General features: G+C 43.9%; 2 protein-coding genes and 1 long non-coding RNA gene across 4 annotated transcripts; 2 read left to right on the forward strand and 1 right to left on the reverse strand.

Moving 5' to 3' along the window:
* Positions 1-48: 48 nt before the first annotated feature.
* LOC132592006 (uncharacterized) lies at positions 49-4,894 on the forward strand. Its single transcript, XR_009557494.2, has 4 exons — positions 49-243; positions 3,622-3,720; positions 3,881-4,043; positions 4,352-4,894. It is a non-coding gene; the product is annotated as an uncharacterized LOC132592006 (long non-coding RNA).
* On the reverse strand, positions 895-13,435 carry GPR161 (G protein-coupled receptor 161). 2 transcript variants are annotated; one of them, XM_035116491.3, is made up of 6 exons: positions 13,245-13,435; positions 9,332-9,743; positions 7,843-8,567; positions 7,072-7,176; positions 5,281-5,400; positions 895-4,569 (listed from the first exon to the last, which is right to left on the reverse strand). In XM_035116491.3, exons 2-6 carry the CDS (start codon positions 9,697-9,699, stop codon positions 4,322-4,324), a joined length of 1,566 nt encoding a protein of 521 aa, XP_034972382.2. In that variant the 5' UTR covers positions 9,700-9,743; positions 13,245-13,435; the 3' UTR covers positions 895-4,321. The 2 variants fall into 2 exon arrangements, with proteins under 2 accessions (XP_034972382.2, XP_088524319.1); XM_088668193.1 differs by having other exon boundaries at positions 3,554-4,569; positions 8,521-8,567; positions 13,245-13,390.
* Positions 13,436-16,917: 3,482 nt separating this feature from the next.
* TIPRL (TOR signaling pathway regulator) lies at positions 16,918-22,711 on the forward strand. Its single transcript, XM_035116470.3, has 7 exons — positions 16,918-17,180; positions 17,980-18,159; positions 18,711-18,810; positions 19,223-19,354; positions 20,122-20,217; positions 21,486-21,548; positions 21,983-22,711. Exons 1-7 carry the CDS (start codon positions 17,080-17,082, stop codon positions 22,115-22,117), a joined length of 807 nt encoding a protein of 268 aa, XP_034972361.1. The 5' UTR covers positions 16,918-17,079; the 3' UTR covers positions 22,118-22,711.
* The last annotated feature ends 3,855 nt before the right edge of the window (positions 22,712-26,566 follow it).

The following is a 26,566-nucleotide window of genomic DNA, read 5'->3' on the forward strand; positions in this document are numbered from 1 at the left end:
GTGGGTGATTGGTTTCATGCGCTTTGCAGACACTTAGGGCCGTATGATGAACTGCAGTTGGACGAGCTCGCGCTCGCTTTCACTACTTTCCCTTAGTCATTTGCACCATCAGATATCCCACCCCCAGTTCCTTTGGAGAACCACTGGTCTAAATTCTGGCTTCTATAAGACGCTCTAAAATCCATTTTCCGACTAAAGGGGCCAGAAGTGAGACCCTGTGAACGCAATGGCTCTTACTCCCAGGTATAGCATTGCAACCTTAACTATATCTATAGGCACTGCTTAGTATTCTGTTTTGATTAAAGAGCTGTGTGGTGTAATGGTTATGGTGCCAGACTAGGACTAAGGAAGCCTAGATTCAAACCATTGCTCAGCCATGTTCAATTGGTGACCTTTGGCCAGTAAATTTCTCAGCCTAACATGCATCACAGGGTTGTGAGGATAAAATGAGAAGGAACCATGTTCATGACCCTTGAGCTCCTGTAAGGAAAGCTGGGATATGCATGTACGGTAATTAATAATAATAATAATAATAATAATCCAGAGACAATATGTGCTGATAGGCTAAAGATTAAATCACCAGTTAATTGTGTTGTATAAGGCATAAAGGTTCTATAACATACAGGCATTACATAATCCTACTTATAACTTCTAATATTTTGAAACAAAAGCTTTGTAAAAAATTGTTAAATTTACTGTGTTTTTTTGTGTGCCACCTAATCAGACCTTATTGAAAGAGTTGATACTTTGTTGTTGTTTATAGTCATTTAGTCGTGTCCGACTCTTCGTGACCCCCTGGACCAGAGCACGCCAGGCACTCCTGTCTTCCACTGCAAATGTCTAATAAATCCCTTATTTTCCTGACAGTTTTCCTTGGGATAGAAAATCACTATCTTCATACATTTTTTTTATTTTTCAAAGCATTCATATAGAAAACCATATATCTTTTTTATATCTTTTTAAACAATTGGGGGAGGGAATACAAAATGAGAATGCATCAACAACAAAAATCTGTATGAGACTATTCTGCTCAGTAAGAGTACCATAAGGAAATAGACCTTCTGGACCAAAGCAAAGGCCCATCCTGTTCTCAGTGTGACCAACCAGATAGATGCCTACAGGAAGCTCGCAAGCAACAACACTCTCCCTGTAGTGAACCCCAGCAACAGGCATGCTACCTCTGATGTGAGAAATAACATAGGCATCATGGATTAGTAAACATTTATAGTCTTATCCTCCATAAATTTATCTAATCACCATTTCAAAGTTCTTTACAATGAAAGAGCAAACGCTGACCATAGCTATCTGACTCCTCCATCTATTCCTCCACTACGGAAATAGGGCTGGTTTAATAGGCCCAATTACTACCAATAGGTTTTTTCTTTGCAATACAGGCAAGAAAAACCGTATCAGTCTCTCAAAAATACTTTTGGCTTCTTGATTTGGGGCACAAGCTTCCATTGCCACTATGTGACTTGGGAATTACCTGGGGTCTGAGAGAGCTGGTAGCAGTGTCCTGAAGGCACATCAGATGTGACAATGACATGAAGACATTGCAAGATGCCAGGGCTGGCCCAATATATTCTGCCGTCTGAGGTGAAAGGCAGGATGGTTCCCTGCTCCAGTTCCACCCCAGTTCAAATAAAGACTAGACCACCCAATCTCCAGGCAGCTTAGAGGGCACAGGTTGGTTTGTATGAAGCAGAGTCTCTACAACATCTTTGCTCTCCCTTATCCCAGCATCTGCTGCCTTGCACTGCTTAAAATTAGGGCCAGCTCTGCAAGATGCCAGTTCTTCAACAGGTAAACACATTGTGTTCATGCTTCTATTGCAGTATATCTACTTAGAAGTAAAGACTCTTAAATTCAATGAGACTCCCAGGTAAGTGTGTTTAGGATTGCAGCCTTAGTTGTTAGTCACAGTAGCTTCCACCTAGGATTCATCTAGAGTGGATTCCTTAATATTTGAAATATAATTTTTTTTCCATTTGCAGTTAAGGAAGGAGAAAAGCAAGTACAGTATAAAAATGCCGCTGTTCTGTAGAAAGGTTGAACACATTTACCAAAGTTGTTAAGAGCTGCTCAGTATTGCAGAACAGGTGTTATACACAGAATATTAAAACATTTCAAAGCTCTTGGCACAGTTGTAAGTGTTGTAAACATCATTTGGGTAGATGGTTTGAGAAAATGTCTGTGCAAAATCTTGGAATCCTACCATTAACATAGATTCATTTGTTTAACCAAAGATTGGCAAGTGCTTTTTGTCGCAAAGTGATTTATATTACTGAGCGGAGTAAGACAAATGGATGAAATTTCAGTCTTAAAAGCGCATCCAGAGGTTTTTCAAGCCTCACCTTATGGCATCCTCCACACACCCTGTAAAGGAAAGAGAGCATTTCAGGGCAGCATTTTGCTGTGGTTCTAGGAGGAATACTTAGAAGGGAGAATTCAACAACTCTTCTATGCACATAAAATCATTGTTAGCATGTTCACTAGGCTATTAGCAGGGATGGCGAACCTGTGGCCCTCCAGATGTTGTTGGACTCCAGCACCTATCAGCCCCATCCTGCATGGCTGTGATCCCAACCATATTTACTTGGAAGCCGTTCCCACAGATTTAAGCAGAACTTAAGTGGAAATTAAAAGTGGTCTTCAGGAAACCATGCTACAGCAGCACCACCACTAAAAAGAGTCTCAATTCTCCCTTCTAACCTTAAAGAATTAGTAGCTATGGACATACTGTATGTCTGCAGGTTTATTCATGGCACTTGAAAATGTTTTGACCACTGTATGATAATTATTTAAGTAATCCCATATGGCACAAGTAGGGAAATAGCACCTGCTATTTCTGTTTGTTATAGATGGGACAAAAGGAAAATTTAAAGGCAAGGTGCCTCAATAGTACGCACTGTTGAATTTAAAGCTGCCCCTGTGAACCCAGCATTCTGAGCTAACCATTTGCTAATTTTTGTCAAAGCCCGATTAGTGTTTCAGCAGACTCAAGATTTCAGCCTTTCTGTGAAACCCAAAAAAGAAGTACTTTGGGGTAGGAGGGAGAGAAGAAAAGAGGGACAGAGGCTTTCAAGCAGGTGTCTGAAAAGGTTTCAATTTGACTGAGTAGGAGTGGCATTTTGTTGTGGATGACTTGATGAATTCCAGTTTTCAAACACTCAATTTATGCTAGTTACAGGTAGGTAGCCGTGTTGGTCTGACGTAGTCAAAACAAAATGTAAAAAAATTCCTTCCAGTAGCACCTTAGAGACCAACTAAGTTTATCATAGGTATGAGCTTTCGTGTGCATGCACACTTCTTCAGAAGAAGTATCAGAAGAAGTGTGCATGCACACGAAAGCACATACCTATGACAAACTTAGTTGGTCTCTAAGGTGCTACTGGAAGGATTTTTTAATTATTTTTTCACTTTATGCTGTTATTTGGTTTCAGATCAAGAAAACCTTGATTCACAGCTTACCTGGAAACACCACCAATGGGATGTAAAAACTGGTTCAACTGTTGTGCATTAGTTAAAACCACATACACGGCACTTCTCAAAAGTCATTAAAGTAACACAAGACATATATTTCTGCATGTGTCCAACCATAAAACACCTCCTGTTTTACAGTGCCATCCTAAAGCTGTCTACTCAGAAGTACTGAATTCAGTGGGGCTCATTTCCAGACAAATGGGGTTAGGATTGCAGCCTATTCATCTTTCCAATCTGGTAAGGAACCAATCCTTGATGCCTGAAGGTTTTCCTTTTCAGTTTTCTTGTCTTCCCCAGTGTGATAATGCCATCTCTTAGCCATTGCTGAACACTAGATATGACAAACTCCACTTGATCTATTAAGGCAACTTTTGTGTTTCTTTGTACTGTTCTCCAGGAGCATGTGAAGGAAATAGTCACGTTTATGAAGGTGTAGTGGAGGAAAGGACCTATCTCAAATGGATAGCGTCAGTGGGTGGAATTAAAGAGAAAACAAGTAGGAAGAGGATCCTTTAAGGAATCCCGTATCACTTCAAGAAGCAGAGCTTATCATTCATGTTGTGAGTAGCCTCCCTTGTCTACTTCTAATTTCCTTTTCATTTTGACCAGTTTCCTAACTGAGCGGCCAATCAGGCACAAGGTGGCCTTAACCCTACCCTGAAGGGCAAAACACATATATTTGACATATGCACACAAATTCTAATACTGTTAAGACAAGACTTCAGGTATTATTTTTTACGATGTCCTTGGACTAAAACGTTGAAGGCCATTTTGCTTTCCTTTCAAAAGGCCCTGTATTGTCCCTAGTGGTTCCGTCTGTTCCTTGTTGGGAGAAATTTCAAGTGTTCCCTTCCTCAATGCTTTGCAGCTGCAGTCTTTGGCCAACATGGGTCCTGCCCCCACGCCGGGCACCAGCGTTGCTGCCGGTCACAGTTCGCACTGGAAACAGAGAGCCAGGTAAAGCGTCTCCACCAAACAAGGTGATCCTCACGTCTGCCTCAATAGCTTTGGCCAGGCTGGATGCATAACTGTCCAGAGACTTATGAACGTCAGCTTTTACCTGGAGAACAGAATTCTTCGCCGCTTCTGAACAGAGAAAACAGACAGTTTAGAAGAACGTATGGAAGCCTTGCCCACAAGGAACTATTTGTAGACTTCATACACAAAGTAGCTCTTCAGTGGATCTATTAATACAGATAATTTCAGGATTCTACCATGGAATGACATAATAATTCTAAAGCTAACCAAATGGAGAGTCAAAGCAGAGCAAATGCCTGATATTTTAATAAGGACATCTATCCGTAAACTTAAACTACAGTGTATTGGCAGCAGATATTGAGGTTGCTCACAAAAGTCATCTAAATGGAGAAAAAAATGGTTCTGAATTAAACACTGGCTTCAGTAATAATAACAACAGGACCAATACTTGTATCATTGTTTTTTGCACTCAGCTCCCTGAGCTAACAAAACACCTGCCCATGCCTGGTCTTACCGGTAGCACAGAAATTACAGGTATTATTTTATTCAATACCTGCACCACCAGTTCTGTAAGTTGCCCTTGAACAATTTGCTTAAGTCAGATCCCACTTTATTGTCTTATGTGTCTTATCCACTTACAATCTATAGCTCCCCTATATGGGTCCCCTGTTTTTAAGGTAGTTTTCATCCTCCTTTTCTGTATGTTTCACCCCTTGGCTTTTTGCATGTTATTCCTTGGTTTTTAACACTTGAATAGTACCTAGTAACATTTTATGTGTTTTCTGTCTCCTTGGACTAAAATACCCAGCCTCAGCACACCTTTAGTTTGTTCCACTTCATCTTCAAAAGTCACAGAACTCCTCCGCCGATGGGGATAAAGGCAATGTGGGTGATGAACTCCATCAGAACTATAGTCTTCAAGCAGCATGACATCTGTTCCTAAAACAAAACCATGGCTTGTACAGTTAATTTATGGAAGAATTACTATCGTGAATACGTGCAAAAAAATGGCCAGTTTTTCCTTTTCTTAGCATTCTAAGAACTGGAATGGCACAACATGAGGGAAACATTTTGCTTGTAACAGAGCCACTGTAGTGTAGTGGATAGAGTGCTGGGCTAGGACCTAGGAAACCAGGGTTCAAACCTGTACTCAGCCATGAAGGGTGACCTTGGGTCAGTTACTGCCTCTCAGCTTGGTCTAATTCACAGGGTGGTTGTAAGGATAAAATGGGGAAAAGAACAGTGTATGCCACCTTGAGCTACTTGGAGGAAAGGTGGAATATCAATGTGAGAAAAGTAATAATGCTAAGATAGCGGCGGGGAAATCTGATGGAGAGAATAGGTGGATGGGAGAGAGGCTTAATCCTTCCCCTGCCTGTTCACTGTTGCAATTGCCCCACCTTGACCGTTTTTTGAAAGAAAAACCATTATTTCTTCCAAACTGGGCACTGAGCCTGGAAGGCGGCTTATTAGGGGTGGGGTGGGAAATGACTACAGGGGACAATTGGTGGGTAGAGGAATGCTTAAGCACCTCCCATCTCTCACTGATTGATCCTTCCCAGCAGATGGCCCCCACCATTGCCCCTGCATTGGTATTAACCAGCAGCTGGGTTTTTGAAATGTGTTTACAAGTATCACATGTAGCTCTGCTCTTGGGCAGCAACTCAAGTGCCTCTGTATAGCCTGATGATATGCATGTTGACTTGAAATAATGCATTGTGTGGGACTCATTTCCAAGCTGGTGTGCACAGGACTGCAACTCTGCTTTAAGTTTCAAAGATGCAGGGAGAAGACAACTGAAATTATTTATTTCATGTCTCGCACAATAAATCACCTGGGTGTCATGTAGAAAAATAACCCAACGATAAAAAATATATATAAAATAGACTTTAAAAATATATATCCAGTGAGCATGAAATCCATATTCAGAAGACCAGCACAATAAAATAGGATAAAAAGCACAGGGTGATATCCAGCTAACGTGTCCCATCAGTGCGAGGAGTTCCACCTGCACAATGGGATCTCCTCCCATTCATCGTGCCACACACCTTTCCCAAATCTCCACAGGGTTGTGGGAACTTTCACAACAGATTTAGGGTGTTCACAAGGAAAGGAGTCCCTCCATGCTGATGGGTATCTTAGCACTGTGCAGGATACAACCCACAGAAGTCAAGATCACCATCAAACATAAGAGCTAAAGACCACCAACCATACTAACAAAGACAAAAATGCCTAGAAAAACAAGATGGTCTTGGACCTGTTGTTAAAAAGGCAACAATGGAAGCACCAGGCAAGCTTCCCTTGGGACAGCATTTTCTAGCTGGGGTCGACCACCAAAAAGGCCCTTGTCGCTACGTTCCCAACTTCAGGTTGAGGGGCAACACAGAGAAGGATCTCTATACATTATCTTAAGTCATGGGAGGAAGCATTCTATTAGGTATAGAGGTCCCAAGCCATGGAGGGCTATATAGTTCAAGACCAACACCTTGGATTGCTAAACACTGTTACCAGTAAGTGCCACTTTTAATCCAGTTTCTTATAGTAATAATAGTTTCTCACAACTGTACATAGAAAATGTGAGTTATTTTTATTTAAAAAAGGAAGAGTTACCCGAATCCTGAGAGCAGCTGAAACCTGTATCGCCAGTGCTGCTGCTGTGTCCTAAAGTCCTCTCACCTGCCATGAGAGCCGTGAGATGTGGAGAAAGTCCCAAATCTGCAAAAAAGACCTTCAGCATTAGAAAACGACACCCTGGAGAAGTTCTGGGAGATTTTAATCAAAAGCATCTTCCAAAGCTCCCACTACTTATTATCCAGCTGTTTGATTTAGCCAACAGCTAAACTGCAGCATCCGTATGTTTGCATAATCCAGAGCTGAACACTATATGACAGGAATACCATCTCCAATGGAGAAATCAAAGACAGGGAATTTATTCCTCTCCCTTTCAGTGGTACAGTGGTACCTCTGGGTACGAACTTAATTCGTTCCGGAGGTCTGTTCTTAAACTGAAACCATTCTTAACCTGGAGGTACCACTTTAGCTAATGGGGCATCCTGCTGCTGCTGCGCCGCTGGCACACAATTTCTGTTCTCATCCTGAGCTGAAGTTCTTAACCTGAGGTACTACTTCTGGGTAACCTGAAGTGTTTGTAACCCGAGGTGTTTGTAACCCGAGGTACCACTCTAGTGGAATCTGAATGTTTCCCTGTCAACATGACCAACTGATGTTTAAGTAACCTTAACTAACACATTTGAGAGACTACTATTTTTTCTTCATCATCACCTGGCAAGCATAAAAATAATAAAAAGGCAACAAGCCTTTGGGTGAGAAAGTGGCATCTAGAGAAATCATACCATAAGCCATACCAACATGCTTTATTACCTGTGATCCTATTAGAAATACTAAATAATCTGGACGTCCTTTGCCGTTGAACAAATGATTCTCTGTAGTACCGGTCTCCAAAGCACATTCCCAGCAACTCCTTGCGTACCGTTTTATTCCAGAGTCCATAAATCAAAGGGTGGCAAATAGCACTTGTAAAAGACAACCAAGTTGCCAGTGTCTCCAAAGCAGGGGAAATGCTGTCTTTTCCCCAAAGCGCCTCGGATGTAATAACCACCATATAAGGCCCCCATGTGATTACAAAAGCACCAATCACAACCAAGATAGTTATCAAAGCTTTGCACTGATTGGCAGAATAAACGACTCCTTGGAAAGCATTCCTTCGGCTGCCTGACGAGGATGTTGAAGTGCTGGAGTTTTTCCTCCCATTCCTTTGGGTGTCTTCCTCCGCGATGACAACGCTCCCGCAGTGAATCTTCCGCGCTTTAATCCTGGCCACGCGGAATATGAATCCGTAGCAAATCATCATGACTAAGAAGGGCAGCAGCGCGCACCAGATTTGCCAAAAGGCAGTGTAGCCTGCTTCTTTATGCCACGCGGCCACACACATCCATTTGAACTGGTCAAACTCTAATGAGGACCAGCCAAAAAGGGGAGGAAGGCACCCGATGAGGGAATGCAGCCAGACGTACAGAAGGGCAACAACAGCTCTGTTACCTGTAATCTTCATTGGGTAAACCATCGGGTACAGGACAGCGTAGTACCTGAGGAGAAAGAGGAGGAGGATTCAGCAACCTTACACAGCATGCAGTAAGAAGGGGAAATGAGTTTTTTCCTTTGAAAAACTTGCTCTCAGTAATCAACCAAATGGGCAACTTCTACAGATAGAGCTTTTGCATGGTTTGGAGCTCAAAGGACACAGAAAGTGATGATGCTAAAATATAAATTGTACAAATCTGTCATTATGGTGCAGTTTTTAATTAGCTATGCTGGAGCACCAGCTGACATTTATGATGTTAACATGAGTGAGCACACAAGGTACAGGGGAGGGTACTGTCCAACTTAGATGCTGCTTGCAGGCTTCCCATTGTAATCTGGCTGGCCACTGTGAGAACAGGATGCTGGATTAGATGAGCCATTGGTCAACCCAAATGGATTATTCTTATGTTCTTATCCTTTTTCCTAGTGGCCAGCCAGATGTCTTCTGGGAGGCCCCATAGAGGAATGGTTCTGTTTGATCACTCTTTGACTCCCCCAAAAGTATTTTCTTGTCCTGTAATACTTTAAGCCGGGTCTCCCTCTCTGCACAGGTGTATTCTGGCTTGTCTTTACTGCTCACCCACATCCCATCTGTAATGAAAGCAGCTGGATAGCTCAGTTGGTTACAGCCTGGTGCTGATAACACCAAGGTTGCAGGTTCGTTCCCCGTAAGGGACAGCTGCATATTCCTGCATTGCAGGGAGTTGGGCTTAGATGATCCTCAGGGTCCCTTCCAGCTCTGTGATGCTATGATTCTATGACAGCATACCGGTCGATTGCAATGAGTCCGAGAGTGAGCATACTGGCCGAGCTGATCAGCATGTAGAGCAGGGCAGAGAAGTTGCACCAAACGACTCCGAAGATCCATTCCCGCCGGATGGAGCTGGTCACGACGAAAGGAAGCACCAGCACGGAGAGAAGGAAATTGGACAGGGTCAGGCTGAAAACAAACTTGTTGCTCAGTGTGAGGAGGTACGACTTCTTGTAAAGAGTGAGTACGATCACCAGGTTTCCTAAACAAATAAAAATGGTGATGACAATAATAGCAATGGACTCTGTAACTCGGCCAGCTCCGTCTTCCAGCACCGTAAGGTTCCCTGAGGCGTTCTCGTTGCTGAGAGGCGAGTTGATGCTCATTGTCGGAGCGTCCTGTGTTGGAGCAGCCAGGACATGCTGGACACCTGAAAAAGAAGATATACTATAGATATATATTCTCTGCCAATGCAGGTGGAGACTTACTGGCAGATTTTTCACATTCCGTGTCTGTCCTATTCTCTTCAGGAATGCTGCATATATACCATATTGGCCCAAAGATAAGTCACACTTTTTTTTTCTCCCAAGCTGATATTTGCGACCTTTCGATATCGCTGCTGAAACAGCTGCCCACAAAGGCCGTCAGGGGTGCAGGACAAGGGTGCCTGTCCCAACCGTGGTTCCCAAGCCTTCCCCGAACCACCGGAAAGAAGGGGGAAGGCCACCAGCAAAGCGGTGGGGCTTCCCCACCAGGAAGCAGCCCAGGAGCACGAGGAAATGGTGCACAGCCCGCATACCGCTCCCAAGTCTCCCCTGAGCTGCTGTAAGGAAGGGGGAAGGCCGCCAGCAAAGCAGTTACTGTATTCGGCAGCGGACGACCGCATGGGCTTCAGTGGTGTGTGCTTGTTTGGGACAGGTGCTTGTTGACCCCACTTTTGATTCTTCCCCCACCCTCCCTGGGCAAGCCTCGTGTGTGTTCCTCGTTGTGTGATTGCGCTTCATTGGGCGTCTGCCTTTCGGAATCCCCCTCCCCCTCCAATTTTAAGGGTGCGGCTTATATTTGAGTGTGGCTTATATTCGGGCCGATGCGGTACATAGTGGGGGATGTCTCAATTGGCAGGCACAACTCAGTGTAAACAAACAGCCATCTTGCCCTGAGAAGAAGCAGAAACAGCTTGATGAGCTGCCGCCACCCAGCTCCAAGGGGTGTGACTGCCCTCCTGCAATTGAAAAACGTCTTCAATATTAGTCTCTTCTACTTGCTGATCAGAAGGTCGGCGGTTTGAATCCCTGTGACGTGGTGAGTTACTTGCTCCCAGCTCCTGCCAACCTAGCAGTTCGAAAGCACGTCAAAATGCAAGTACAGTAGATAAATAGGAACCGCTAAAGCGGGAAGGTAAACGTTTCCATGTGCTGCTCTGGTTTGCCAGAAGCGGCTTTGTCATGCTGGCCACATGACCTGGAAGCTATATGCTGGCTCCCTCGGCCAATAATGCGAGATGAGCGCGCAACCCCAGAGTCGGCCACAACTGGACCTAATGGTCAGGGATCCCTTTACCTTTTTAGTGATCATTATTGCTTTAATAATCTACTGAAAAGTAGGACCTATCATCATTTGGATCCAGAGAAAATTCATTGAGCACACTTCACATTGAAATTTATGGGACTTCAATTCTAACCGTACTTACCTGGGAGTAAGCTCCATTGAATGCAATGGGACTTACTTCCACATAGACATGTTTAGGATTGCACTCTTAGCCTCCAATGTTTTTTCAGTATTTCCTTGACATTTCAAGAATTTCAACAAGCTATAGTAGCAGTAGCAAAGCTGAGGCGGAAATGAGTTAAGAGTTCATTGTATGAGTCTCACAGTGGCTATTGTGTATCTAATTACTTGGTAAACAGATAATTCTCTATTTCCCTTTACACCAATTAAATCTGTCCTTTGGGTGATAACAATAATCAAAAACAGGGTTAAGTACATAACATTTATTGCATTCCACATACGCAGAAAGCTAGTGATAGGAATATCTCTCTGTTCCAGCTTTTAAATGGAAGCAGGAATTTCTGCCCACAATCTCCAGTACCTTTCTCTGTTGAATGAGCAGTAGTGTGCTCAAGAATTCTGAAAGATTTTGCAAGTGTAGGGCAGTAGCAATTCTTACTCATCAGGAGACTCAAAGGATTTTCATACATTTAGAAAGGACCGGCCAAGCTGTGAAGAGTTTTGCAGCCTCCTCCCTCCATTGGTTACCACTGGTACCCTGAGCAAGCTGCCCAAAGGTCCGTCAATCAGAGGTATGATTCTAGTCAAATGCAAGCAACTTCTAAGATCTGGTGACATCAACTGGGGGAAATTAATCACTTGCTTAATTCTCACATTGAAATCAATGGGAATTAAAATGCTTGACATTAGTTTTGCATGTACACCACAGCACAGTTTTTCATGCAGGGACACAAATGCAACTTTTGCCCTTTTGATCTGGCTCTATTAATTAATGTGGAACATGTAATACCACCGTTCAAAAAGGGGCCTACTAATACAGATCAGAAATCCTACTCTGTGTATCACTTTTTTTCATCCACAAAAAACCCAGAACAATTGGTTCCCTCTTTCTTGTGGTACAGTCCTGTTTGTGTCCAGAAATGTAATACTATAAAATGGGTAGCTAGTTGATGTGGTGCTCTCCAGGTGTTGTAGCCAATGGTCAGGGATGATGGGAGTTGTAGACCAGAACAGCTGGAGGGCACCACATTGGCTGCCCTTACTATGAACCATATGGGCAAGACCAATCATGTGAGCCTTATCTTCAAATATCTAAAAGGCTGTCACATGGAAGATGGAGCAAGCTTGTTTTCTCCTGCTCTGGAGTTCAGGACCTGAACCAATGGATTCAAGTTACAAGAAAAGAGATTCTGACTAAACATCAGGAAGAACTTTCTGACAGTAAGAGCTGTTCGGCAGTGGAACAGACTCCCATGGGAGGTGGTGAACTCTCCTTCTTTGGAGGTTTTAAAGTAGAGCTTGGATGGCCATGAGCCATGGATGCTTTAGTTGTGATTCCTGCTTTACAGGAGGTTGATGCTCCTCAGAGTCCCTCCCAACTCTACCTGTCTATGAGTCTGCCATTCTTTCCCCAAGTGCACTGCTTCATTCACACATTTGCTGGCTACACGGGGTTCCACCACGAGGCAGCAACTCGCTTCCCAAACAAGTGTGTGTGAGAGAGTGAATCAATGGAATCCGTCTGTGATCTTAAGCAGGCCTAGAGTCGCATGTACTGTATCAAACGACGGATTCTAGCAACGAAGCTTCCCCATCTCATTCGCTTTTGGGTGTGAGATCTGGGGATCCCTGTCTGCCCAAGATCTTGTCACCCGTCGAAAGCAACCCAAACGCAGAGGCGGCCGTCGGTTCAGAGTCCCCCACTCCCTGGATGCTCCCGACACACCACCCTGAGAAGTGGACGAAGCCCTCCGCTTCTCCCCAGCCGTCTTTGCGCCTTGCATTCCCCCGTCCCCCAGACCCTGGAGCTGCCCGCACCCAGCCGGGTTTCCCCCCGCCCCCCGTGCAAGCGTCTTTGGAGCCCAGCCCTTTTCCTCTGGAGCTGCCACCCGCGGAGGCGTGGAAGGGGCCGTGGCGGCGGCGGCGGCAGGGCTCTCCGCGCACCTCCCTCCCTCCCTCGCCCGCCTTGCCAGCCGCCCCATCCCGGCGCGGGGGGAGACAAAGCCGGGTCTGTTCCGCAGCCGCGGAGACCCCGCCAGTTCGGGGCCGCCCAGAGGCCGGAGGGCCCCCCCCCCGCCGAAGAGGCGGCCAACCGGGACCTTCGCTCGTACACAATGGCCCCTCCATTGCGCGCGCGCTCTCGCTCTTGCGCGCACCTTCCCTTCATCCCGGGCTGGGGCGCGGGTAAGAGAGACCCACTCACCGTCAGACCCGGCCGATCTCCTCCTGCTCGGCCGTCGAGGGCCAGCGGAGTCAGGTTACCGCGCCCAGGACCCCCCACAGCCGCCGCCGCCGCCGCCAGACTCCCAGAAAATGCGCCCGACCCCCTTTCCTCCCCGTCCATCCTCCCAGCTACTCTTTCCCATCCCGCCAGTCCCCGTTTCGCTCCTCCCATTCCCCCACCCGCTCCTCCCCTCCTTTGTCCTTCCCCAGTTTTCAGATTTCCTCTTCATCTTTCGCGCTCGCGTTACGGCGAGGCAAAAGAAAGCCACGGCTCCGCGCTTGCCTGCGAGTCAGCGCCGTGGAACGTGAGGAAGGAAACGACGCCGAGGCTCGCCCTGGGCAAAAGTGCTGCCTTCTCTTTTAGAGACCAGTCGGTTTCCCTGAAAATCAGCAGCTGCTGGGAGATGTTCCTAAGCAGTACTCTGGTTCACCGCCAGTATTAAACAGTTTATATTATATAGCTGTTCTCCCCTCCACCCTCAGGATTCCTGTCTTTCACACTCCATAAACTTTCTCTCTCCCCCTCCATTTTGCTGCGCACCAGACTCAAAACTCAACACAGAGAGAGATAGGAAGAGAAATGAGTATTTGTGGGAAAGGGATGGAATCCACAGTATTTTAGGGCAATATCAGAACAGCACACAAAGCTAACTTTGCAAAGAGGGCTTTAGTTCAATGAAACAAAGCACCTTCAATAAAGTTACAGAATTCAGCAGGTTTTTCCAACAGTTTGCGTCCTAGTTCATCAAACTAAAGCAGAGTCAAGGAACCTGCGGCCCTCTGCTTAATTTCCTGCAGCCCTTGGAGTCCTTTCAGAATGGTGGCAAAGAGAGGAAAGGAGAAGCCGGTGGAAGAAAAGAAGTTGTTCCACCCAGTTTGGGTTCCAGGCCTGCCCACCTCTGGAATGCAGCCCTGGAAGATGACTCCTGAGGGATTCAAGTTGCCCACGCCTGGGCTAAATTCTTCTGATTGATCCAGAATGAATTAAGCTGAGAGCCAGTGTGGAATAGTGGCAACACTGGCTTCCCCCAAAGAATCCTGGGAACTGTAATTTACTCTTCACAATTCCCAGTGCCATTAACAAACTACAGTTCCCAGGCAGGATACTTTACGGGAAGCCATGGCAGCGGTGTAAATATGCTTTAAATGTCTGGTATGGATGTGTCTGGCTAGGACTAGGAAGATCTGGCTGCAAATCTCGGCTTGGGCATGAAGCTCACTGGGCAAAATCTCTTCCTTTACCTATTTTACAATGGCAGCTTCTGAGTACATATGGGTTACTTTTGTATAGCTGAGTAACAGCAACATGTAAAAATGAGTTTCAGCTATTCTGCAATAAGAACCATATTATTTGTGAGATTAAACATTCTTAAATTGTTTTAAAAAAGAAAACTTATGATGTACAGTAAATGGAGAAGAGTCCTGTGTTACATTTATAAATATGTATCTGGACTCAGCCAGTCTTTGCTGTAAGAATAGGACTACTGCAAACACTCAAGAGCAGCCCTAATTTCATCTCTGAAATGTGGAAGAGTATGATAAACATGCTTTCTAGCCAAAAGAAAAATCCTTTTGCTCACTGGGTGTTGGAACAGAAAACTCTGTGGGTGGGTGTTTCTTAAATGTAGTTAAACTGCTGCCAAGTGTTAGAAGACTCAGAAAAGTTACATTTCGTGTATGTAAAGTTTGATTGGTTTTGTTAATAAATGAAGAGTTATGATGAAGTAAGCGTTTCGGTGTCTTTCCTTGCTCTTCTCTACCCAAGTAGCTCTATCCAACTGGCAGAATTTAAAACACCACTTCATTCCCTATTTAGATTAAATGATTTATTAGAGAGTAAATAGATACTGTTAATTGGGAAAGTATGTGCTTGGCCAGAAAATGAAAATATAACAGATTTTTGATGAATGTTTGACACAGAACTCTTAGGGAACAGAGGGATATAGAATATGAGGGTGGAGTGTCCACTGGAGGATTTTGACACAACCTGGGCAGGGCACCTCCAACTGGCCATCCCTTACTTAGCCTGGACAACAGTTCCTGCTCCTTGTTCTCAGGGGAAGGGAAGTCCAGTGTGCTGGAGTGAGAATGGAAGAAGGAAGAGCAGAAGCTGCTGCCTCCCTCCATCCCCAGGGGAATATAAGAAATTGACATATGCCAAGTCATTAAACACTGGTTTATAAGTCGTCCACAACTCACTTCCATAAAGCAGCATGGTTAACATGCAAGCCTGGTTGACCTTGATCTTGGTTGTTAGCATCACATTCTCCCACAGCCTTTTGGAGAAGCGAACCAATGCCATAGCTGCCTTGCCAAGAAGCTTGTCCTCTCAGTGACGTCTATGCTGGCTTGGTCACATCCACAGAATGGAAGATGGCAGGATCCCCAAGGATGTGCTTCCTCAGGGAGCTGACTTCAGGCACTAGGCCTGTTAACAGATCAGCTGTGTGTTACAAAGGTGCCTGCAAATGTGACATGAACGGTGGCAACATTAACTATGCTGTGTGTGAATCCCCTGCAGACAACCACAGTGCCTAGAGACAGTCCGGTTGTGTATCTGCAGCAGTGACCAGAGGAAGAATAACTGCTGGGAGGAGCGCGAAGAGAAGCAACACAATGGTGCACTTATTGCCAGCAAAACCAGACACCTTCATCTGCCCCACTTGCAACAAAACATATCTCTCCTGTATCAGTCTCTACAGCCACAGGAGGCACTGTGACACTGCAACTGTTTGACTTTACCAGCGAAGGCGCACTCTTCCACTGTCTCCCGACTCCGAGACAGATAGATGCCAACAACAACAGGATTTATACAATGTAAAAATAAGGACCTAGTCAGTGCATTCATTGGCCAGACTACTGAACAGTGAGAGCAAATTTAGTTCTTAGTGCTCAGTTGGGTATCATCCTGACTGCATTTATATCTTGCAAGAGCTAGAGGTTTGTTTGTTTGTTTTTAAATGATAACTAAAAATTCAGACAAGGTGCCTTTAAATATCCTTGAGGGAGTCAGGTCCTCCTGTGGATACAAACTGCATAAAAAGCAGATACTCAACAGATGCAACTCCCACGTCTCCATTATGGGGAGGACTGCACCAATTGAAATTGTGCCTGCAATATAGCCTTTAAAGGCACGGGAGCCCCGTCTACCACTTTTTTTTTTTTAAAAAAACAAAACCCTGTGCATCTTTTGGTTAGACCCAACGATCCTGTCGAAAACACTGCAACTACCGGTATGAGTTACACTCCCGGGCTATTTCAAAACGACATAGCAGGTAGAAAATGAACGGTTATGACTTTAAGCATGTCACTTTCTGTTTAATTTCTGCTTCCTCTGAGGCTTTGGAGAGGGCAGAAACTCACCCACCAACCCGGTGTAACCCCTGCGAAGAAAACAAACAAGGCTCTCATCCTTGTTTAGTCTCTTTTGCCCTTTGTATGGGATTTGCGGAAAAGGGGGCGCAACTATTTCAAGAGCCTCATCGACAAAGGACCTCCCGGCTTGAGTTTCCACCCTGATTCATAAGCATTTGCCCCGCACATGGGAGACGACAACAACTTCAACCAAGAACCGGAAATGTTGCTAGCGAAAGACCGCAGCTTCTTTGCAACACACATGTGATGAACCCGGAAGCGGAAACAGGGTTCTTTCTGTTTCCGGAGGCGGCTGTTTGGGGGAGGGGGGAAAACAACAATAGACCCCGCTACCAATTCCTCCGACGGCTCCTTTTTGGGGGTTTTCCTCCTGGAAGGGTCTCAGGAAGTCGCTCTCTCTCCCGCTTCTGCCTATCTATGCTGCTTCCATCGCCGCCATCATGATGCCCGTATTCAAAAGCAGCCGGAGAGATTTCACTTTCGGGCCGTGGAAGCTGACGGCCGCTCGGACCCACATCATCAAGTCGTCGGAGTCCGAGAGGTGCGAGGCGGGAGGCGGGGATGCTAGGGAACACTGTCGCCAGAGCCTCCGCTTCTGTGTTGGCCAAGCCCTTCAGGTTGCAGCGGGCCAATTCGGATGGCCGGCGGCTTTTATTGATGAGTTTCAATGAAAACAAGCCCGGAAATCCTGGGCGGCTGAAACGTAAAGTGACCACCCCCGACCGACAAGCCTTTTCCATTTTCCTAAAAATCCCCCCTGATCCCAAATGTGCAGAAAGTAAATGCTTTGCAGGTGGGGGGGGGGGATGCTTTTAAGGTTTCTGAACTGGCATGCTGTTTTAAGTAATCAAGTTATAAGGTTTCTGCCAGACGACTAAGTCCTCTGATCAATCAGATCATATACACTTCACTAGTTATTTATAAGTGATATGTTTGTAGTTTACTTTCTTGCTTTCTAAGGGCCGCTTCGCCTGCTGCTACATTTGTGGCAAATCCTCTTGTTAAATGCTAATGTGGAAATGACCCGACAAGCATTTGTTGTGCCCATGTGCTCTGAAGGTATTGTGGTAAATTGCGACTTCCAGTGAATTAACCTCTTGTGGTCTATCTGGGGACTTATGAGACAGACCAAAAATGAAAGGAACATACATGTTTGGGGAACGTTAGACTCTCCAGTGCTAATTTCATTTTAAATAAGCACAGCTGATTCAATGTTACTGTATTTGGAATTAGATGTGGCATGTTGTAATATTCTTCAGAACAAATTATGCCTCTGTTTTAAATTATGTAGTTAGTGTGAAATTGTTCCAAAGTGACATAACTTTTTTGTTTCCATGCAGAATTGCTGAAGAACTACACATCCCTTGTGTTCCAGAAATGATGTTTGGAGACAATGTCTTAAGAATTCAGCATGAATCTCTCTTTGGGATAGAGTTCAATGCAACCGATGCTTTAAGATGTGTAAATAACACTCAAGGCATGGTTAAAGTTGCCTGTGCAGAGGAGTGGCAAGAAAGCAGGTAATAAGATATAAGATTAATCTAATCTAATATGACAATACGTTCAGCTACTTTGGAGCAATAGCTTAGATTTTTTTACTTTTTATGTGACCCACTTGAGATGTAATCTGGATAAATGCTTAATGCATGTCACTTTCCCCCTTAACATAAATAACATATTATTGTACATTTTCTCTTTCCCTCGAGTCATGTTTTTTGAGATTGTGATGTAAGGGAACCACCCACTAACAGTGTCTCATATGCTTATTACTTCTTGAGCCCACAATTTTAGTTATGATGAGATAGGTTTCTGACATTTCGGCTTGCTAATACAGATGCGCTAGCCAACAACTTTGAGCAAAAAACTTGAGCAAAATTATATGATTTCTGATCTAGAATAAGCAAAACTGATATTGTACAGCTGATAATGTTGTGTCAATCTTCAACATCTCTAGGAATTTGCAAATATACAGGTGACATTACCATAGCCTCTATAAAAAACTGCATCTATCTGTAGAGATCCTTTCGTTCTGAAACTGACATGCTAATAGATGTGTATCTTTTCCCTTGAGGTCTGAGCCTGAGCACACAAAGGAAATTGTTAAACCATATGACTGGACCTATACAACAGATTACAAAGGAACTCTTCTAGGTGATACGTTAAAGTTAAAGGTATGTTCTTAAATCTGTTCTCAGAGCCTAGGGCTTGCTCATCAGAAGGTCGGCGGTTCGAATCCTTGCGACGGGGTGAGCTCCCGTTGCTCAGTCCCAGCTCCTGCCAACCTACCGTAGCAGTTCGAAAGCACGTCAAAGTGCAAGTAGATAAATAGGTACTACTCCACGCGGGAAGGTAAACTGCTGCTCTGGTTCGCCAGAAGCGGCTTAGTCATGCTGGCCACATGACCTGGAAGCTGTACGCCGGCTCCCTTGGCCAATAACGTGAGATGAGCGCCACAACCCCAGAGTCGGTCACGACTGGACCTAATGCTCAGGGGTCCCTTTATGTTGTAGTACTAAGCAGTTAACAATGTCTGAAGAGCACTCATAAAAAAACATAACTTTTAAATTATTTTGCCTCTTCCAGGTTTCTCCCACAACAGAACATATAGATACAGAGAAACTAAAAGCCAGGGAACAGATTATGTTCTTTGAGGAAATACTGCTGTTTGAAGATGAACTTCATGATCATGGAGTTTCAAGCCTGAGTGTAAAAATAGTGAGTTCGGTCACTTTGTACATGTTATATCTTACAGTAGGAAATGTCTTTAGAGTTTGACTGAAGGAAAAAATGAAGAAGTTTAGTGCCTAAACTTACATTTCTTTCTCTTTGATAAAGATATTCCTTTAAGATGTCAGCTAGTTCCCACCCCAAGGCCAACAGAAGCTCAGTATTATATTGGTTTGTGTACAGTACTTGTAAATTGCTTAAAAGCCTATTTTGACATTAAGCAATAAAAAATAACCAGTAATGATGGAGTGGATGCAGTTTCCACCCCAACTTTTGCTTTGCTTAAGACTTTGAGACAGGAAGGATCTAGCTTATGAGGTTCCATTAAAAGGACAAGATGATTATCTTGTAAAGGCTATTCAGATTCAATTGGAGTTCTGTACTGATATTAACTTGATACTAACTTGTAGTTGGCACTTTATTATTTTTGTGCAATCTGAGATGCCGTCTGAAGATTTAAATCTGAGTTTCTGGTAATAATTACTTTGTAACAATGTCTATTCTGTAACACCAAAGTTAACATTTGTGATTGGTAAGCATTTTTTTTGAAAGACTTTGTATTAAAACGGAGTACAGGCCAGACATCTTAGTTAAGCTTTACTCTTGCATAATTTTTGCATTTTTAGAGGATAAATATCCACAAGAAAGTATTTTAGTTGAACAGTGGAAAAAGAGCTACACACTGAAGTTTTTATTAGGTCTGTAAGAGCAAAATATTGTAGATGTGTGCAAATTATTTTTCCTGTTTTTCACAGAGGGTAATGCCTTCAAGCTTCTTTGTGCTCTTGAGATTTTTCCTGCGCGTTGATGGTGTGCTTATCAGAATGAATGATACAAGGATTTATCATGAGGTAAGGAAATCCTAATATGCTTATTTTGTTGTAAAGACCATAAATGGTTAATATTTAGAAATGAATGTCATATGTTGTAATTTGTATGTTTATTATTATTATTTATATTGTCTAACCCAGGGGTCGGCAAAACTTTTTATCCGCGGGCCAGTCCACTGTCCCTCAGACCTTGTTGCGAGCTTGAGAAGCGGCACGGGGGGGGGGGGATCTGGAAGAAGAGGCGAGGGGTGCAAGTAGTCCTCCCCACCCTCTGCACTTACCTTCCCAGGGGCTGATTGCCGCCACCACCACCACCGCTTCTTCTCGTGGGTAGGCAGAGCGAGCTCATCCACTCCACTCTCTGGCCCACAGGAGCACCAGGGCGGTGGTGGTGGCAGAGGGAAGATGAGCGGCGCGAAAGGGCTGGCTCCAGAGAGGGGCTGCTTAAAATGGCGCTCAGCCAGCTCAGTCCAGCCTCCTTCCCCCTCTAGGCAGGGCAGGGAGAAGCCAGGAGGAGGGAGGGAGGAGGCGCAGCCGCCACAGTGTGTGTGAGGGGGGGGGGGAATGGAATGGCGCAGGGAAAAAATAGGGTGCAGCCCGAACGAACAGAATCCCCACCCTGATCCATGAACAGTCCACGGGCCAGATCCTGAAGGAAATTGGGCCTGATCCAGCCTGCGGACCTTAGTTTGCCGACCCCTAGTCTAGCCAAAGCCATTACAAAAGATATATATATATTTATAGCTTCTTAGCATTATCGTGAAAGGTGCAGGAAGATGGCTTCCTATTTCTTAGTAATTGTCCAAATAGTTTGAGTAGGTTCCTGGAGTCTTAAGAAGACTAAGTACAGACTTCTCTGCACAATTCTTGTCCCCCTAGAACTGCGCACCATTATTAGATTTATGCAAGGGAATTTGGGGGTGGGGGCAGTTGCCCTGGAGTAACCATAATCTCTGGTTTCCCAGCTTTCTTTTTTAAAAAAGAGTATCAGTAAGTTCCTAGCATTTGTAAATCCTGTGATATGAAGCAAAATGTGCAGTCCTTTTTTTGGGGGGGGGGAACGACTAGCTTGCTCTCTCCCCCTTCAGTGTCCCCCCCCCAAATACTGCAAATTACATAGCAACTGGTTTGGCTGACACGGCACCAGTTGGCTTATCTCATATGTGGGGTGATTTGTGCCCATGACGGGAATTAACCTCTTTCCCGTGACCAGTCCCTCCAACATGTCTGTCTGTAGAATCTTACATTATTTTATGCAATTACATTTCAGCTGTTTTCTTTCCTACTAGGCTGATAAACACTACATGTTACGGGAATACACCTCGAGGGAAAGCAAAATATCAAGCTTAAAGGTATTAACATTTTAAGCAAGAGCATCTTTCTCTTGTCAGTGTTGTTAACTTCTTCATGCAAATTACTTTTTGATAGGGCACTGGCAGATGCTACCTTTCGTGAGTATCTACAAGGTTTTATTACCAGGCAAATGAAATTTGAAAATTATTTTGTGTAGTAAGACCTTTTTTTATTAATAGTTTTTTTTTTTACTGAGCTTTAGTCTCCAGGGTAATGCATGTTTTCACTACTTGGACATGTTTCTCAAGCTGCCTATTTATGGGAGGGAGACTCACTTTGAAGCAGAAATTTTGTAGTGTTAATATGTGTAAAAGTTTTATAAACTATGAATAACTCATTCTAATTCAAGATTAACAGTCTCCCTTTTAACTCTGTATAGATATGTTTTCTCTTTGGCTGGGCAATGTATAATTCTTTCTCTTTTGGTTTTAAGCATGTTCCTCCACCCCTGTTCACGGATCCTAATGAGGTTGCTCAGTATTTATCTGTCAAGGAGAACATATGTGAAAAGTTGGAGTTCCCCGAGAATTTGCATCCTGAATCTGAAGCAGCACCAGAAGGCACTTAAGTGGGATCTCCGTAATTTTGTGGACTTGAAACAGACCTTGTTCTGGAGACCATGTAATGCCTTGGTCATTGACACTGAAGATTTATCTACTTGCTAGATACAGATCTATTTGGATGTCCGACTAAAAATTCTGTAGCTGTGGATGGGCAAGAGCAGGGAGCTAATGTCAAACCTTTGCTAATGTTTTCATTGTGTCTATTTCAAATGTGCCCTGAAACCGGTTCTGGACTGGAGTTACCTGACATTGGAGAATAAGCCCGCAAATCAGCAGTAATTCTTTTGAAGCATACAGCATTCCAAGAAAGTTTAGTGGGTTTAGGAAAAATCAAGACTCATTCATAAGCTTGAACAGCTACCAAGAACTTTGTTTTAACATAGTCTTTGTTATACAAGGGCCTTGTTTCATCAGAGTCATAGGACAAAGCACATTGATCACTGATGCTTGGTAAGTTTTTGGATCTCAGTGGATGGTATTACTCTTTTAATCAGTTGCATGTTGTCTGTCTTTAAATAAGAAATACATGAGAAACACTGTTTGGTCTGGTTCACGTGCAACATTAAACCGTAGTTTAAAATAAACTGGTTTTGCATAAATGAGCTCTCCCTGGCTTCTGTCTGTGGCACACAGAGGAGGAAACAAGCCTGGGTTGGGCATGTTGGAACATGTGACCCTCTGCTTGTGATTTGATTCTTGCCAAACCATGAGTGGTAAATGAAGAAGAAACCTTGGCTTCCACTTACGGTTGGTGTAGCTTAGTCAGAAGTGGTGGGTGATTTCATGGGTGAAATAAGAACATATAAAGTATGGTTTAATTTGGTATGCGAACTAGGCAGATGCCTTCTAAATTAAACTAAGGGCAGCACTGAGTGTTGCATACTGCTCATGGAGCAAGATTTCACTGTCCTACCCAAGCATACCTCCAAAATCTCACCCTCTGGAGCAAACTGAGGATGCTAGGGGGGCTGCAATGAGGAGAAGGGGAATGAGAAGTCCCGTTGTGTGAGCAAAAAGTCTGTTCCACTCTCACAGACATCATTAAGTACAACACAATGATCGTTTCATAGATCTTGGAAAAGCAATTTAACAAAAGTTTGGAGGCAAAGTGGAACTCTGTTTGCAAATTGGGGCTTTCTTCGCTCCTCCCCCTACATTCCGCCAAAAGCAGCTCTCGAGGACTGAGGGTCCCTCAAAATTCAGTGGAACAAAGGAATTGGGAAAAAATGGACAGGGCTTCCAATGTGCATGCAGAAGTCCCATTTCCATTTGTGCAAGATACCTTTGGATCCAAGTCAAAGAGTTGCATAATAAGTGTGGTCCAGTGGTGTTTCACAGTGGGTTGCTTTCTAACAGTTTTGATGGAGTTGGTTCTTAAGTCATTTTTAATAGCGAGTAATCATTGAAATGGATTGCACAGTACCATATTCTTGGTAAAAGTTACCTCCCATTAAAATAATAATAATCCTGGGAATTAATATTGATTACATTGCCAGAATAGGTAAATTCATGTGATTCCTGTATATGATGTCAGTAATTTACTACTTAGTAGTCTACTTCAAATATGTTTAACTTAAAACAATTGTTGTTGTTGTTGTTTAGTCGTGTCCGACTCTTCGTGACCCCATGGACCATAGCACGCCAGGCACTCCTGTCTTAAAGCAATTACAAACTCATATTTGTGTATTGAGAGAGTACTCTGCTACCAAGCCCTTTTCCTGCTCTTCTAATGAGCTGTATATTTTGGATGAAAACCTGTGTTTCATGTGTTTTGTTCTGGTCCTACTGTTTATTTCTAATAAGAAAAGAGATTAATTGTACTGCTTGCAGGAGACAGGGGAAGTGTGTTGTGCGTTTTCCCACCCCTCAAAAGTAAGGTGCGTTTTCCCATCCCTCCAATGGCAGTGGAAGTTTAGAGAGATCCTGCTAATAGCATATGCATTTCTGCTGCCATGACAGTATTTCTTTGGTTTCACATGACGGTGAAGAGTCTGAGCAACTGTTTCGGGGTTGCTTGTTTTTCTGTGCCACCAATTCATTTTTCAATGGTGAGCAAGAGTTTCTTTTTCTATTCTACATTTACTCACTTCTAAAACCTATCTGCTTTGGAGTTTCAAAGCAATCAAAGGTTATGCATGTTTAATAGGAGTTCCCTTGAGCATTGTAGGACTTATTTCTGAGTACACATGCATAGGATCGGAATGCTGAGTTTTAAAGCATACTAAGGCGCATACCAAGGGATCAATGGTAAAAAGGTCACCACTGAACATACCTGCATATGGAAGACTTTGACTTCATGCAAATCATTCAGTGATGCAGTTTGCACTGCAAAGCGATTCTTCTAAAGAATTGAGTATGTATAACCTGTAAATAACATGCATGTGTTGACACCACAATTTATGCAGATGGTCAACTGATTCTGTATTTCTTTGGAATCTCTCAGTAGCTCGTACTGTTAATTTTGTTGTGGCTACCTTTCTCTTCTTTCTCTTCTTTCATTATTACCAGTCATATAATAAACAGAACAAAGATGATGATTGCTTGACCTAGGGAAGGAACCCGGGAGAAATATACAGAAAGTTTCCACAGGATATTCAGTGAAAAGGAAGGACAAAGGAAGGACAAGCAAGTCTCTTGTGCTAAAGATACCCTCAGTATCTTTAGCACAAATCCCACTGAAATGGAGGGAAATTTCACTGTATTTCAATGGGATTTGTGCAGTTTTAAGATTTTCACACACAAAGGCATCTCATATTGTCCTTTAGGCAGCCAAATAAGTGATGGTTTGTACGATAATCAGCTGTTGCTAAATAAAAATGTATGCCACATTTTAATCTCTCTCAACTTTCAGTTGTCTTTACTGTGAGAAAGAAATATTTTCCTTAAGTAGCCGGGTAATAACATTAGATTGATCTAAAGCTCTGTTGTAGGAAGGGGAAACTGGTTCAGCTGTTCAATTGGACTCCAGTTCCCATCAGCCCTAGCCAGTGTGGCCAAACATCAGGGCTGGTGGGAGTTCTGGTAGCAACATCTTTAGGGTCACAGGTTCACTACCACCTCCCTTATAGTGTCCATAAATTCTACAGGTGGGATTGTATTCTGTTAGCTACCTCGATGGCCAGTTTGGATGCTATTACAAGATCACATGTGGAAGGGAATGTGTGAGGGACAGGGGATACCGGGAGGTCCCTCCCATCTTAAGTACCAGCTCATCGCCAAGCGCTGGGGAAAGCAGGGAGAGTTCCGCCTCCAGCGGAGACTCAGGAAGTGGTGTCCGAGGCTCAGGCAAGGTAGCGGAGCCCATGCCCAAGGTGGGACAGGAAGGGGGGAGCAAGGGGGGAAGGCTGATCCCGCCGACCCCGGAATTGCGCAAGAAACGTCGTGGGAAGAGGTTGGGTCTTCCCAAGCTTCTTTGCTGGAGGAAAACGCGCCAACCTCCATTCGGAGGTACTGACACCTGACTGACAACATGTATATAGATCGCTCCGAGCACTGTAAATAATCAGCACTTAATAAAAGCCTAAAAGGACTATGCTGTGAGGAGTCGTTACTCTAGAGTAGCCGCATCAGCATCTCTGACAGAATGTATTGACCATTTATATGCCTGAGTTAAAACTGGGATACCACTTAAACACCCTGTTATCTCCCCCCATGTGTTATTTTGCATACTATACCCTAGTGCTGTACATCTAGAAGACAGAAGATGGCACTGTCAACCTTCAGTGAAAGGAGCAGAGGAGCAGCTGTGGATCTTTAAATTTAGTCTCATCTAGTTAGGAAATGCATATTGGCATCTAGCATAAATATTTTAAAAATGAGTAACTGCACAATTACGTTTGCAGCTAGTGTGACATTGACATTTCACCCTTCAGTCCCATGCTATGGTCCAGACAAAAATAATGAGAATCAGTATTTACGTATGTTAAGGAAGCTTTCAGTGGGGCAACAGTTAAAACACTTAAATGATGGTAGCGTGTATATGCTACATATTACAACCTCGTTTACACACTGGCCCAAATTATTGACATGAATACCTTTTTAGTAACTGGGTTTTGATTTTAAGTAACAAAAATCTGTCTGGGGAAAATACTCTGAGAAAGATCTAACCCCATAGATTTAAATTTCTTTTTTAAAAAAAAGCAATGCTAGTGTTATGCATTAGTGTATATAGTTTTCCCTCGGGTCCTTGACAGTTGTTTTAGGAGGGAACTTTAGGAGGGAACAATTATGTTTGATACATTGTTTGAACCAGCCTCTATAAAAGCAGGCCAGCTCGGCAATGCAGTTCAGTTCTGTTCTGGCTTCCGAATAAAGGGCTTCTTGAAGAATCGCTGTGTTGTCTATTTAATAGCTAGGACTGCACCTGATCACCATGAGTTGTGAATCTGGGTTCCATCTCCCCCTTAGTCTGCTTAGTCAGCCCTGATTAAGCTGCTATTTCCCAGTCAGTATGC

The sequence above is a fragment of the Zootoca vivipara genome, chromosome 4, assembly GCF_965207765.1.
Source record: "Zootoca vivipara chromosome 4, rZooViv2.hap1.1, whole genome shotgun sequence".
Lineage (NCBI taxonomy): Eukaryota > Metazoa > Chordata > Lepidosauria > Squamata > Lacertidae > Zootoca > Zootoca vivipara.